This window comes from Xiphophorus hellerii, chromosome 16, assembly GCF_003331165.1.
Source record: "Xiphophorus hellerii strain 12219 chromosome 16, Xiphophorus_hellerii-4.1, whole genome shotgun sequence".
Lineage (NCBI taxonomy): Eukaryota > Metazoa > Chordata > Actinopteri > Cyprinodontiformes > Poeciliidae > Xiphophorus > Xiphophorus hellerii.
In genome coordinates this window covers 9,657,256-9,672,318 of record NC_045687.1, presented here as the reverse complement: position 1 = coordinate 9,672,318, position 15,063 = coordinate 9,657,256, and the positions used below count along the sequence as shown (strand labels likewise).

Below are 15,063 nucleotides of genomic sequence, written 5' to 3'. Positions count from 1 at the left end.
TGAGTGAATGTTTACATCTATATTTGACTTTTCCCACACAATGCCAGCTACAGGAGTGATTCCTGACTGCTTCAGAGGTCTGACCTACCCTCCATGTTTGCTTGTTTTATAATCTCTCACAGTTTCAATGACTTCCTCCCTGGCAAGAGACATTTCCTGTCAGGTCCCCAGTGGGAAACCAGAAAGCTCATAAAGTAAATTCCTTCTGTGGTGAAAACAGTTGACTGGAGAAGAGAGCAGACATGCAGCCTCTTCAACTTTCCCACTGCCCATCTACCACCAGAAGCTATTATTAATGGGCAGGAAGCAGATCTGAGACACAGGATAGAATCCCATGAAACAACTCTACTAGCTACATTATATTACAGAGAAATTTATTTCATTCTAGCATCCTGCAAAGAACCTGGAAAACAATGAGAAACAGATATAGAATTAGTGTGTTGGTTCTATAGAAAGACAGCTGATGTACCTGGTAGGCAAGCACACTCATAGGAATGGTCACTTGTCTGGCGACAGGTGCCCCCATTGAGACACTGAGATGGGGCACAGGGTAAGGTAGACACCTCACACGTACGACCACTGTACCCTAGTGGACACTGGCAGCGGAAGGACCCAATCGAGTTAAGACACAGGCCACCATTGAGACAAGCACCAGGTTTGCGACACTCATCAATGTCACTGCGGCAATTCTTTCCTTGATACCCGGGTGGGCAAGAACAGTTGTAATGGTTATTCCAATTGACACAGCGAGCCCCGTTAGCACATGGACTTGTGGCACAAGCATCAATGAGGGAGCAGTCTTGGCCTGAGTGTCATAGAAATTCATTCAGTTAAAAATCGGAAATTTCTTAAACCAAGTTATTTTAATGAAGACTTACCTCTGAAACCTCTTTGGCACACACATTTGTACTGTGGAATATCATTGACCACATCACTCTTGCAAGCTGCTCCATTCAGACATGGGGATCGATGACAGGGATCCAGGTGTTGACAGAAAGGGCCAATGAATCCGGGACGACATCTGAACAAATACATTGGAATTAATTGTATCTGAATTTCCAATGTGCCGATCATCGGATAATTCTGACTCTATAACACCTTGTAGAGGTTGGATACTTGCTTTGCACATTCAGCAATGAATCTGAACCCTGGAATGATTTGTGATTTGGTGTTTACTGCATAAGTACACACCATGTGATGCATTATTCTAGCAATGACCACAGAAACCAAATTTAAACTTTTAAAAACTAAAAACAGCATTTCTATGGGTATCCATCGATTCATCAAGATTCAAGATAAATCCATTACTTTAAGATGCAGAGCATAATTGTCTCAACGTCATCCAACATTCTTCCACTGTGTCATTTTTTCCGGATCACAGTTTGTACATTTTCCCAGACAGGAGGAAAGCACACACGCACACACACATCCTGAAACAACAGTCTAGAAACCTAACAAATGTCAACAAATTGTGTCTTAAGAAAAAATAGAACTATAGTTACTTTTGATGAAAAAAAAAATAAAACAGCTGTGGTGTAGGAATGAAATGTCTGAGTTCTGTTTTATTGTAGGTGAGAAAGGTATCTCTGACAGGTGGGTGAATCAGACAAACATATCTTTAAATCATTGAACACCTCTTAAGGTTAGAATTATAATTTGTATTGTCATTGTGCAAGAAAGGAGAATGAAATTTAAGAAATAGTGTTTTTATCTGTTATTTGTGTGTTATTACAGAACAAGACTTTGATCACTGCCAAAACATGGGTAGCAAATGTTTTTCCATACAAAACCTGCATAGATACAGTTGAAGAGCTGTCGCTAGGTAAACATTGTCATCAAATTTGCCAATTTCAGTAAGAAATTAGAAAATTTCATCTGAAATGCCAGATTTTGTAGAGTCTATGGTAGAGTTAAACAAAATATTGAATTGCAATCTTCATTGCAATATCATCCTTCCATCCACTTTTTTGGTTAATTGTACTTAAGCTCCTCATTGCAGTTTTTAGCAGAACTATCACAATTACATATCCTGACATTGGAAACATTACTTTATAGTCATTTACAATATTTTGACATCAGATAAAGTTTGCTAAGCTGGTAACAATATACCCACAGTTAGAACTGGCTAAGGCCAACCACTGGCTTTTAAGGCTATTTGATTATAGTAGCTGGGCAATGACAGCCAGGTTCTGGCCCCCTGTAGATTTTTAAAATTTAAATCAACTCTTTAGATCAATGCCATTTATGCTGACCTTTCTTATTAGCCAGGGCTGTACATAATCAGAAAAAATATGTAAATACAATAATATTTCTGAAATGAACAATGACCATACAGATTACAATAATCTCACTTTTTTATTATTTATTTACTTCCCTTAACGTTACACATTGTCCCACTACTTTCTGTGTGCTTTAGCATTTCAACTGCTAGATCAGGTGCGAATATTAGACTTAGAATGCACTTCAAAAATATAATACAACCAAATATTACATAATTAGGGATTGGAATATTGCTCACTCTGATAGATGCAATGATGATTACAATTGAATATATTGTACAGCAACACAATAAGTGTTGGCACACTGCTAAGTGTTCATTACTAACTGTAAGTTGAACATTTTATCTTGAAAGTTTATATGTAATAACTGAAGTGCTATTATCTCCTCTAAGTCGATGAACAGATCCAAATCTACATCTTTCTAACACTGCTTTCTGTCTGAGAAAATTAACAGAGATTTCTTGGTTTAGTTTACGTCAAGTCTATAATAAGTTTAGATTTTTCTTGGCTTTACATAAAACTTAAAATGGGAGCGCAGCAGCAATGAATGAAAATTAGGACATTTACACATCTACATAAAATATAATAAACCTGCAAATATGAAAATATACAATATGTTCTTAACAAATGTACTATTTATGTAGTAACAAAAATCTGGGACCAATAAATTATTTAGAGAGACATTCCACAATAATTTGCCAAAGGCAAGCAATAAAGAGCTGATAATTAGTTGGGTTGTTAACATGAAGCTGCACTCAAGTACTCGTGCTGAGAAAATGTGTCTGCACAGATACTAAAGCATCTTGTCCCTCCTGCAAATCCTCTCTGAACACCAGCTTGGCTTTTCCTTCCACAACTCCCTCCTCTTACGCGCTGAGAGGTCAGATGTCAGAGGTCCTCTGTCTTATTGTGATGATAATGTCACTTGGGCAGCAGAGTGTGATGTGGTTCTGCTAGGCAGGAGAAATTGCCTTTTATAAGATGCAATTGATGGTAAGAAAGACTTAGAGGTGAAGAGAATAGTCTGGTCCAACAGGAATGTCATGTCATATTTCCTGTAATCCCTGGTTCCTTGTTCTGAAAACATGGCACTCACTCCTAGTGCACAATTGCTGTTGCCCTAGCAACCAACACAGACGAACAAGTGAGCCTGATAGCCAACCAATCTCCACCTCCCCCACCCTTCGTCCCCATGGCTATTTGTCATGGCTTGGCTGGGTTTATTTAGAGGCAAATTAACTATGTCTGGAATCTGAAGTTTTACAAAAACTGCAACACAAATGTGGCACAAAGAGAACCTTGAAAGTATCAAAGAGGAAAATTGATTATAAGGCTGCAAAATACAGCAAAGACTTTGACCTTTTTCTAAGCAGTCTCTGTACTATAATGAGTTGGATGTTAAGTTTTGAGCACCAATGGCAACTCAACAACTCACCTTCAAATGTAACTTGAATGTCAATGCCTAGTGATGTCAAGTCAAAAATATTACATCGGATGGAAAATAGATCTGGCATTATGTGAGAATCAAGTTCACTGGAATTTATTTCTGTCTGCATTAGCTGACATGATTGCATGAACGTGTGCATGTAAGTCCACAAGAATGCCTGATGAATTATTTGTCCTCCTTTACAAATCCAGCCAAAACACATATTCTTTTGTCTAGACCTGACTCAATGCCAACATGCTACTCCCATAACACACAAATCAAAATGTTATCAGAGTAGAGAATGCGAAGACAAGCAAGTTTCCTCGTAATTCTGTTCATACCACTATAAAAAATCAGCTTATCAAGCTCCCTGTAACCTTGTGGATTCCATGGCTCATGAGAACAACAGTCCAGGATCTAGGCTTTTCTCATTCTACTTATTTGTGCCAGATTTTTGCAACAGGTGCAGGAGAGCTATTGTGCAACAGGCTTCTTAGTCATACGTTTGACTTGCCAACATTTGACCTTTGAGGAAGCAAATACAGCAGATGAGACGGAGGTCTGTGAGTGCAGCCTGGTGATGGCCAGAATGGGTAATCTTCCCGTGTCAACACATGTGATTGCTCTTGCCAGCTGCAATCCTGCCATCTGTCCACATCTGTCAGAGCACCTCTGGGTGTCTGGTATTTACATCTTTGGCCAAACTTTAAGCCAAAACAACTGGTCTGTTTTGCCCATGGGACTGAAGCAGTAGCCAAGACTCCTAGCTGGAAAACTCAAGAAATGTGGTTTTTCTTCACCGATACATGCATTAGCTGTTCTACAGTTTTGATGTTTGTAAGACTCGAGGACAAAATCGCACTGCAATAGTAAAACCATGCAACACTCAGTACACATTCAAGCACAAGGAAGGAAACTTACAACAAGGCTCAGCCCTTGAGGAGCACGAATGCTTAAAAGAGATGATGAGAGATAAAAAAAGGAGACATATTAAATTTAAGTATGGCATTGAAAGTGTTTGCAGTGATGTTTTGAATTTTCTGTCAATCATAGAAACCCTGAAAGGCTTTGATTTATGCGAGTGAGTTTTATCACCTATATGTAGGTACCACAATGCTAATTTTCCTGCTTTATGGTTCACTTGAGCAGAGTAACCTGAGCTCATCCGCTTCCACACAATAGTAGCTATTCTCCCAGAGGTCAAACGGTGGCTCACCTGTGAACAAAGAGGCTGTAATCTTTTACATACTTCAAACACACAGTCATGCTTCACAAGACAACAAGTACACAAAGAAAAAGAGAAGGAACAAAACAATATTTTGTCTTGGAGCAATGTTTCAAGTTGTCCATTATATGAGAGGAAGTGATAAATGTTTTGTAAATTACTTTACAATTGTAAAAAAAGATATTGTAACATCAGCCACTTTTTCACAATGCAGCCTTCTTTCCCACCACTCTTACCTCAAGCAAGCAGTGACCAGTTATTCTCCTTTATAAGAGAACATACTGATACCACACTGCCAACAAGAGCTCATGGTTACCCCCTCCCTCCAGCAGTCTCTTCGGCTCAGCTCCTCTCAGCTTGGTTCTCCCTTCTTCAGCAAAGAGGCAGATTGGGGGTTGGGAATGTTTTGTGGCCCAAATAAAAGAGCTAAAGTAGTCAGAACCCTTTTGTATGAAAGTGTTGGGGGGTGATAGCTGTGCAAGGGGGGTGCAGTGACCCAAACAGCTAGTCTTTAAAGGCCTCGGTCGTAGCCTGGCAACAGTAACCCATGGTAAGACAGGTCCCGAATGAGAAAAAGGGGGTGATGAGAGGAAGGGTTTCATAAGGACAGTTGGCTCTGCTCAGAAGATTTGTCCATGTCCAAATGCAGGTAGCTCTCTCTGGAAAACTTTAGTGTTGTAATCATCCATAATCATATCCACAAGCATGTGTGTTTGTGTTTCACAGAATAGATAACTAGATTTGTTTAAACACTTGTGTTTACATGCACACTGAAGAGGTCTCCAGAGGCCTTCCAGCTTGTCAAATGGATGAGAGTGTAGCGTGTGTGACTTTAAGAACATTTTCCTAATGAAAAATTGAATCTGAGAAAAACCAAAAGCTAAAGACAATCATTTCCCAAAATAGCTAAAGAGCAGTCAAGTCAACATGTACAGGAGTGACAATTGGGGGCCTAGTCAAAAGGCAGACAGATTGGAGATCACTATAGATCTATCCCTGAAAGAAAAGTGAAACAATGTTTTGCTGTGTGCACAACCTAAAGATCCAGACACATGTTCACAATTTCATTACTTCACCATCTGTAAAAATGTGAAGCCAATATCAATTTGGAAGAGTCCACCGTCACATTTTTCAAATAGTAATGCTTTTGCCCATAACCACATTGAATGAATCCTAGAGTCGAGGTCTTGTAAAGCATTCTGAACTGAACTCAACCACAAAACCCCACCCAACCACCTAAACCGAAACAGATTTTTGTTCAACTTTGAAACTTGAAGGACCCCATGCCAGCTTTTTAAAATTATGTTAGTTTCTAAAATATAAGTGCAAGTAAACCTCTCAATTATATTCTTTCGCTACACAAAAAAATTCTGTACATTCAAACATCTGATAAGCAACACTCCACACGTCAATCTGTTGACAGAAACTGTCCCACTGATTGAATGAGGCCAGCACAGCCTGTCACGTGCTTATAGTCTTGAAAGAAATTAAGTTTGTTTACGGGGCACTGGCAAAGGTTCTTTATGATAAGCTAAGGAAACCAGCCAGAGAATGTTTACTATCTCGAGAGCTGTCACCCAAAGAAGCACTGGAGATGTTACAGAAGTGTATGTGTCAGTCATATGTGACACCTTTTGTAAAAATGGAACAAATGAGAATAGAGCTGCAAAGTTTTCTTGTTTTCAGTGTTCCAAAAACATAGAAAAAAACATCCAAATTAAAAAAAAATATAGACTGGGTTAATGCTGCCTTGTTAGGTTAGGTTGTTTATAGAATGTCTGCTTATTTGAACAGTGAATGCCTTTTCCTGAATCATTTAGAGTTGGATCCATCCCTAAAGGGAGGGGAAGACTTTTGCTGGCAGAGCTCTCTAATTCTAATCAGACGTGTCTAAATTTCTTTACAGAAGTTTACAGAAGTTATTGTCTTTCAGAATGGAACAAAAACACAGAGGATCAGACTTCAAAGACAAGCTCATCCCTACATAAGCAAGAAGGCCAGACACATGTTGACACCATAGGGAATATTACACAGATTCCAACATGATGTTCCTAAAACAATTCAAAGTTATTCAAAACATTAATTTTGTGACAAGCCTTGCTTTCAAGAGATTATATAAGGTTCATCTCTGTGTTTTCTGATTTACTTTCAAAAAATGGAATACAAAAAATGAGCAGAGTGTAGTCAAAAGGTAAGAAAAGGTAGAGATGAAACAAACTGCGGCAAAATTGGAAAATAAAGCCCTCGGTACACTCAGTAGCTGCTTAAGCTTCTGAGATAAGACAGGATATGTGTAGCAGGGAGGTCAGAAGGCACCACTTCCTTTGACAGGGCCTGGGAACCAGAGCTCCCCGTCTCCAAACACGACCCAGAGTAAAGTCACATTAAGAGGTTAGGACAGAACTCATCTCCTGAAGGATGATGCCATTTGAATCTACTCAGTCTGCAATAAATCAGTTTTCCTGGGTAATGACATGACAATGTATCCATCTGCCTGTTGGGGCTCCATGAGTGATGGAAACGTTATGTTGCTTTACAAAATTGTAGAGTAACTAATTGCAAATCAAACAAGTTACTCCAAACATCTAATTTTCAAAAAACCCCAGGCTAACGGTATTGTTAAAGGCATTCCTGAAGGGGCAAACAGGGTGAAAGGAGGGGAGACAGAGACAATAACCTGAAAGCACCAGAGGGAGAGGAGGAATCTTCCTCACTAAACATTCCTTTCTAATCCACCATAAAGATGGCAAAGAAAACACTAGCCCTGAGGTGCCGTGAACTAAGCCAACAATATAGTCTGTCCCTTTGCTATGGTCTTTCTCTAAATACATGCCTTGGCATGTACGTATAATTCTACTGAATAATACAAAATGCATTTCTAGCCTTTATGTAACAAAAAAGCAGTTTTTCTGTTTATTTGTCCAAAGATACAATCTTCCTAAAAGATGCTATGCTTTTCTTCAATCTTTGTAAGCATCTTTTTGTTTCCAGAACTAATCAGAGTAAGCAAACAGTTTGGGATGTTTTAGATGGGTGGTATTAAGGGTGGCACACTGTGCCATTTTCATAAAAATACTGTATATGTAAAAAAGACTTAAAAGAAATTTGACTTTGCAATTTGAAATCAACCTATATCTTTAAATGAAGCTTTTACTCTTTCTGACACTCTTGCTTCAGCCCATCATCACAGCAATGCTCCTCCATGATGCCTCTAACAGTCATTCTTAGGAGCATTGGACTGAGAAGTAGTTAGTATGATAAGCTTAGCAGATGCAAAGTTTCATCAGGTGTTTGCTAATTGCACCTCCCCTTTTTCTCCACCGTGGGGGAGGTGCTCTGTGAGGCGGAAACTCAAGTACTGCAGCTCAAAGACGGACCCTTGGGTAACTAGGCGGCGCATTGTATGAACAAGCCCTTAGGTATCTCCGAATGGCTGCCACAACAAATTCAAGGATTTCTCAAACATGCACGTAAGAATCAAAGCAATACTCATGATGATATCATGACATGATTTAAAGCTAAAAAATGTTGATTTTACATGATACTCCCCTCTTTAAAAGAAAAACGGCACTCAAAACTGTCTAGCCAGTCTATTCCTTATCAAAAGCCCTCTTTCATCATGCTTTAAAAGGCTGGGAGTTGCTATGGGGTCATGACTAAACACCCACTATTTATTTGCCGCCTCTGCTACTGAGGCCAAAGATAAGGAATTTGTAAAATAAAGAGGACTACTGTATCCATGTGTCTAAAACAGCAGAGCAGGTCCAAATTTATTTCTAGTCAGCTTTGTAGATTTGGGAAGAAATAGCTGTTTGCCGTCTGTAATCTGATTCTGGACTAAAAGCCTTAAGAGGAGAAGCATGAGCTTGGACAACATGCAGTTAGAGAAAAGGAGACCTGGTAGCTGTTGCACTGTGAGAGAGGCAACATGTGCAATGAAGTCTGTGGGCTACCAGCTTCATTCCTCCACAAGCTTGTCTCTCACAGTATGGGGGCGACTGACTGCTCAATGGCAGCACCTGGTCCTGTGCTTTCTCTTTGTCAAGATCTGACTTCACTGGATTACCATCACAACATCCACCAGCTGTCCTATATGCAGCCCCTCCCGCCCACTACCTCCTCCATCCCACTCAGCCTCCCTCAAGCCATTCCCTACCCCCAGTTCAATCCCTCCAGCTGGATCCTCTGTGAATGACACCCTCTCGATCTGCCTAATTATTACTCCTCTGGCAATACCGCAGTGGCCCTCTTCACACAGCATTCTCAGCAAGGTTGAGGGCCAATGGCTCTTCAGTTGGACTCCCTGACTGCTCACCTTGAAGGCCATGCTATCCATGACACCATCAGCCATTCACTGTCAAGTTCAACAACCAAGACACCGAAGGATCAAAGAATGAGAATACATGAGGCTCGGGGGAGGAGGTTATGCATATGATGGAAAAAAAGTGAGTCATGGAAAGCAGATCAGGATAACTGGTATCTTAGTGTTTGAATGTTGAGCAAAGAAGTTCACTTGAACTTTATGTCAGCTTTATGCAGAATATAGGATTAGCATGGGTTCTATTGTTTCTTCATAAATTTGGCTTTAGGTGGACACTCCAAACTGTTATGTCTGTTTAAACTTGCAAACTCTTTTGTGGTTTTAAGCTGCAGAATGACTCAATACATTGTTCCCCATTGTTATTGGACTGCAACACCATAATACCACCAACAACTATACAGTGTGTTGGAAAATAAAAAGAAGGGTTCATCCATATTTGTCTACAGTCTTTTGTAAATGCCACCATCACTAAAAGACAGGTCAGAAGGCTTCTTATTTCAAACAAAAGAAGTTATTTAAAGTATTTTCTGTCAGCTAAATATGATATCGTCCTAACTGGGAAAGCAACAATAGCACCTGCCATACCCACACAGCATTTCTGTTACTAGTAAAGCCATTTCCTGCAATGGAAATGAAATACTACAATACCTTCAAAACAAGACATATTGTCTCAACCAAACAATATGTGAGGTTTGAAGCTCAGTTGTACTTTCTGGATTGTTTCAGCTGTAATTTTATTAGCAAATAAAAATCTAAATCTGCTTTGTTTTCATTTCACTTCATGTTCTTCTCATTTTTGCTGTGGCCTTTCTTCTCTCCTTCCCTTCAACCCTGTGCTGCGGTGCCAAGTTACAGCCAGGTATCTGGGGGAATAAAGGATCTTTTCTGCTGTTCTGGATCTCCTGTTTCTGCAGGGTCTCATGGGAACGGGTGGGGTGCAATCACCACTCATAGGACTGGTCTGACCACTCTCATGTGTCCGTGATGTGCTCCACTGCTCTCCACAGTTAGGGGGCTCTTCTAGAGTCTGATATTTGATGTCCCACTCCATAAGAAATACTTTGCCATTCAAACTAGGATATATTTTTTCTTAGCACGCAACAATTTCTTACAGTGACTTTATTCCTTTGAAATATGTGCAAGTATATTAGAACAAAAGACAATAAATCTGTATGGATAAAATTATACATTTACAAAATGATACTAAACCGTTTTGACTAAAGGTAATGATTGATAAATTGTGGGTAATGGTTACTTGTTCACATGCAGCCAGGTTACACATTGGCCAGCATGCAATGACGACTACAGACAGGATAACGACTTTACAGATCTGTAAACCACAATAACATACATTCCTGCAACAAGTGCATTTGTGGTTTCAGAACAACTTCGACCTCTCCAACTTAATAAACTGAAAATACCAGTTGAAAAAATGCATTCATTGTTTCAAAGGGAAGCAGCAGGAAACCCAGGGATTTTTTTTTTTTACCACTGTATCGCCTTCATATGAAACACTCAATGCTTCCTAAACTAAGGAGGAAAAAAAGAAGGGCCAATGACCCCCAGGCAAAACACTGTAGGCTATTTAACTTGACTATTGCAAGGGACACCCCCACTCTTACCAACTGGAGAAACAAAAGCCTTATCATTGTCAGAAGATCCAAGGGCTCAACGGAGCATGGAGCAGGAAACTAAGATAATTCACCAGAAAGTTCAAAAAGCTTTCAAACAAACTAAATAGAACCACACATTAAAAATTACATCTTCGTAGAAGAAATAAAGTAAAGTTTAAAAAGATTCAGTAAGCCAATAAACAGGTGTAAAGGATGAAACCTTTTAAGGCTTGGTGATGCTAATCAGTGATTGCCTAATCAATTAATTGGACCTTGCAGACAGACAAAAGGCTATGACAAGATTTTAATATGATATGAAAGGATTTTAAGACAAAAAAGCACTTTCTGGATTTTTGAAAGAACCATCTGACAAAAAATAAATCCATTCTTACAAACAACCAACACACTTGAAAGCTTGTCATCTTTGTCATCTGTATGTCTGTGTCTGTTATGTTTTACTTACATGCATCGAGAGGGTGAATCTATGCATGTCGCTCCATTTTGACAGGGCCTGTTTTTATCCACACAGCGGAACCCTGTAGAATTTTAGGAAATTTGTTAGAAAACCACACAGCTAATAAATCTTCAAGCCATCCAGCTCAGCTTTTAAGAAGTCCCCTTTCCTGACTAGGATCTGAATAATGAAATAAACAAAAAATATTTAGATTTTTTAATATTACAGCTATATAAAAAAAACCGAGCCAACAATTCAGAGGACTGATAGATTCACATGTAGTGATCTCCGATTGCAGGCTGGGGCACTCCCGCATGTTTGCTTTTGACTTTGTCCCAAGCAGATAAACTTTACTATTTCCTTGATGGCGGTACAAACTTACAACCGGTAGAATTCATAAAAGGGCTTTCCTTAGATATATAATTATTCATATTTACCAGACTTTACCCAGGCCCACAAAAACTATTTACGATGTCTCTTAAACCCACCTCCTCTACAATTAGGGTTTAGAAGCGCAGCATGGATAATACATGACCTAATGTCTTAATTTATTACAAAATGAAACTACTTTTCTTTAAGGCTTGAATCTACTTTATTTCCCAGGAAGTAAAATTATTGTTCATTAAAAAGATTGTGCAATTTAATTCTGTTAACTAGCATGCTATTATCTGTTGCGCTTCTGTTTATTCCAAGAAGTACAAGGAAGTTAGGCAAGTTTTAATACAACACACTACTAAGATAATTAACAAAAATAAATAATAAAAAACTAATACAATCTTCTCGTAAATGTGCTTGGTCAAGGATAGGGCAATTACCCTATAATGGGGGCACCGGACAATGGGTTCGCTGTCCTGACATGCCCAGGCTACCTGTGGATTTATACACACTTACATTTTGTGGGCTGCTATGAAAGATTTTTTACTCACCTTCACCAATATGAAAGCACAATAAAAGCGAGAAAATAATCCATTGCATATTCCCTTCCATTTCTGTGGAAAAGTTTCCAACGTTTTGAAGAGCGCTTTTATTAGAAATACATCCTCTGTTTAATTTACAGGACAAAAGTAAGTCTCCAAAAATTTCGTTAAGTCAGCCGGGAAGCGAAGCGATAAGTCCCAATCCCGTAATATCCTCCGCAGCACGGCCACGGGTGCTGTGATTCTCCTCTCACCTCCAGAAACTTTTGAAAAGTTTTCCTTTCCCAATGATTTCCAGCGTCTGGTATCACTCCGCCTCCTCCTCATCTTCCGCCACCTCCTCCTTCTTCACCTCTCTCTCTCGCTCTCACTCTCTCCTTCCCCCACCTCCCCACCCTCTTTCATATCGACACAGGCACACAAACATTCATGCATCCAAGTATGACAATAGCTAACTTCTAAAATAAAACAAAAAAGAGAGAAAATCAGCTAAACGCAAGAATTAAAAGATGACTAATTACAAACCTCCAAAGCAATAAAAAACAAGTCATATGGTTGTTGTATTCATCACAAAAACACAGTCATGAATCGCTGAAAGGTTTAAGTAGTACACTTTTTGAGAGATTCTCCAGAGATATAAAAAAATTGCTAAATTATAACATGGAAACACTACATTTCTTTCTAAAGATGTGCTAAATGTGGAAAAAACTCCCACACTGTTGTTTCTATAACATTGGAGCAGACTGGACTGTGTCCAACACTCTGTAAGCTTGTTTGTTTGTGTGTTTAGAGCTGATTAATTGCTGATAAGGGACTGAATTGTGTTTACATGGTAGCAGACACGCAGTCTGCAGGCAGCTCTGTTGTCCCCATGCCTAGTGTACTGAATCTGAGTCCTAATTTCTTAGTTCATCTCAATCTCAATTCAACCAGCAGCCTCCAATGAACTCATTTTCTGCAGGCGGCACATAGTGCCTCAGTTGTTCTGCTGCACGGCGCAGAGCCTTTTGCTTCCAGAGACAATAGGCTTGATTTGAATCATAAAAGCAGTGCTGCATTATGACACAGTTTTGCTCTGCAGGGGAGGGTTGCACGCTAATATTCAAGTGCATTGCCTCTACACCACCGTCTCCCCCTTTCTATTACTCTGTTCCTGGACCTGGCCTTGCATAAATTACAGGGAGGAGTTGGGCTATGAATGCAGCAGGCCGGTTTGGAGACAGCTTCGTTAGTGCATGTGACGTCACCTACATGGGCTTGTTAGGCCTTGGAGACATCTGCTTCCTTTGGCACTCACAATGTGAAAAAGATTTAACAGAAAATGTTTTTGATAGCTGAATTTAACTTTTCGTGCAAATTATTTTGTCCTGTCGTTTTACTGTTACTTGAATAATAATACTGCAACAGAGAAGATCATTATGATGACTCGAGTTGATGCAGTTATTACTCAGATTAAGAGTTTACAGCTGAGTAGCAGCAAGTGCAAACAAGTTTTATAGAGAAGAGAGTAATTCTCTGTTACTGTTGCAAGTAGGTGTAAGAAGATGTGTGTGTTTTTGTTACTTTTGTTTTAATCTGGTTGTGAAAATACCTTTCACTCTCAGGGTTAGTTACTAACTCAAAACTCTGGCAAATGTCTGCAGTATTTTGACTGGCTTCCAGTTGGAGGACATCCCAGGGAGAGTGAGCTCATTGCACTTGAGGCCAGCCAGTTGCATTTTTAAAAATCTTGCTATTTATGCACAAACACTGCAAATGTGTCATGTGTCTACAACCCCCCCCCCCCCTCAAAAAAAACCCAATTGGTACACATCTCAAGGATTGCTTGAGCATTCACAAAATAAAGACCTAGTAGGTGATCAAAAACAAAGCAAAAAAAAACAAAACAAACAAGGAGCCAAAGTGGAAACTCCACTTTGCATTGGCATTCTCCAATTTCTCTTTTGCGCAATTCTATATCCGAAACTTCCCTTCCAGAAATATGATCACTGTCATTGTTCAAAGAATGAAAGAGAACCTAACACATGATCGTGTTGATACTTCAGGACATCCACTAGTTTCTTTGCATGAACTATTTAGTTTTCCTACTAGCCCTATAGTTTATATGCACAGGATTTAGTAAAAATCTGATTATGTAAGGAATTTGTCTTTTTATTTAGTACGTGTCACACCCTTGGACAAACACACATAAATTGAACAAATACGTTTGTGATTTGTTTGTACTGGAGAGAACCTGTGAGAGTGAGAGTCTTGGTGACAAAGTTCTCACACAGAACTCCAGGGAAATCTCCGGTCACAAAAACAAAAAAGAGACAGGCCAGAATTTATAACCCTCTTCTCTGTTGAAAACAGAGCTGTGCTTCCCTTTGATCAATGCTAGTACTGTCCTTGGATGATAAACACAAAAAGGAAACAGCTATTCTAAATTTAACTCAGACATTTATTAGCAAAAAGCCTTTAATGTATCACCTCTTCATTGTAGCACTTCTCTGCATTTTTGGTTCCAGCTGTACCATACCCTACTGCGAGGCACCGAGATAATGTAAATGCTGCTACTCAAGACCGTAAATGAATGACTAAGGTTTGTGGTGTTAGGAATAAAAGTGGACCAATGCCCATTAAGGGAAGACCACCCATTGGTGAAAAGGAAAATTGTATGTATGTGCTGTCATGGCAACTCTCAACCCAGTAGGGCCTTTTCGACAGCGGCCAAGTGTGTCTACATACATTAGGTACTTAGAACAACTCAAGAGGTCATATGGTCAAAAATCAATTAACATTACATATAGTTATGTTTTACGCTGTCTCAAAAAATATTTAAAAGTTTT

The 15,063-nt window shown here is 39.3% G+C and overlaps 1 protein-coding gene across 1 annotated transcript in view; it reads right to left on the bottom strand.

Moving 5' to 3' along the window:
* notch3 (notch receptor 3) overlaps positions 1-12,510 on the bottom strand; it is a 28,627-nt gene extending 16,117 nt beyond the window's left edge. Inside the window, exons 1-4 of the mRNA XM_032588344.1 lie at positions 12,245-12,510; positions 11,328-11,400; positions 879-1,021; positions 470-805 (exon numbers count right to left, since the gene is read on the bottom strand). Coding sequence (XP_032444235.1) covers positions 470-805; positions 879-1,021; positions 11,328-11,400; positions 12,245-12,305 — 613 coding nt within the window. The 5' untranslated portion in view covers positions 12,306-12,510. The remainder of the gene's footprint in view (positions 1-469; positions 806-878; positions 1,022-11,327; positions 11,401-12,244) is intronic.
* Between the last annotated feature and the right edge of the window lie 2,553 nt (positions 12,511-15,063).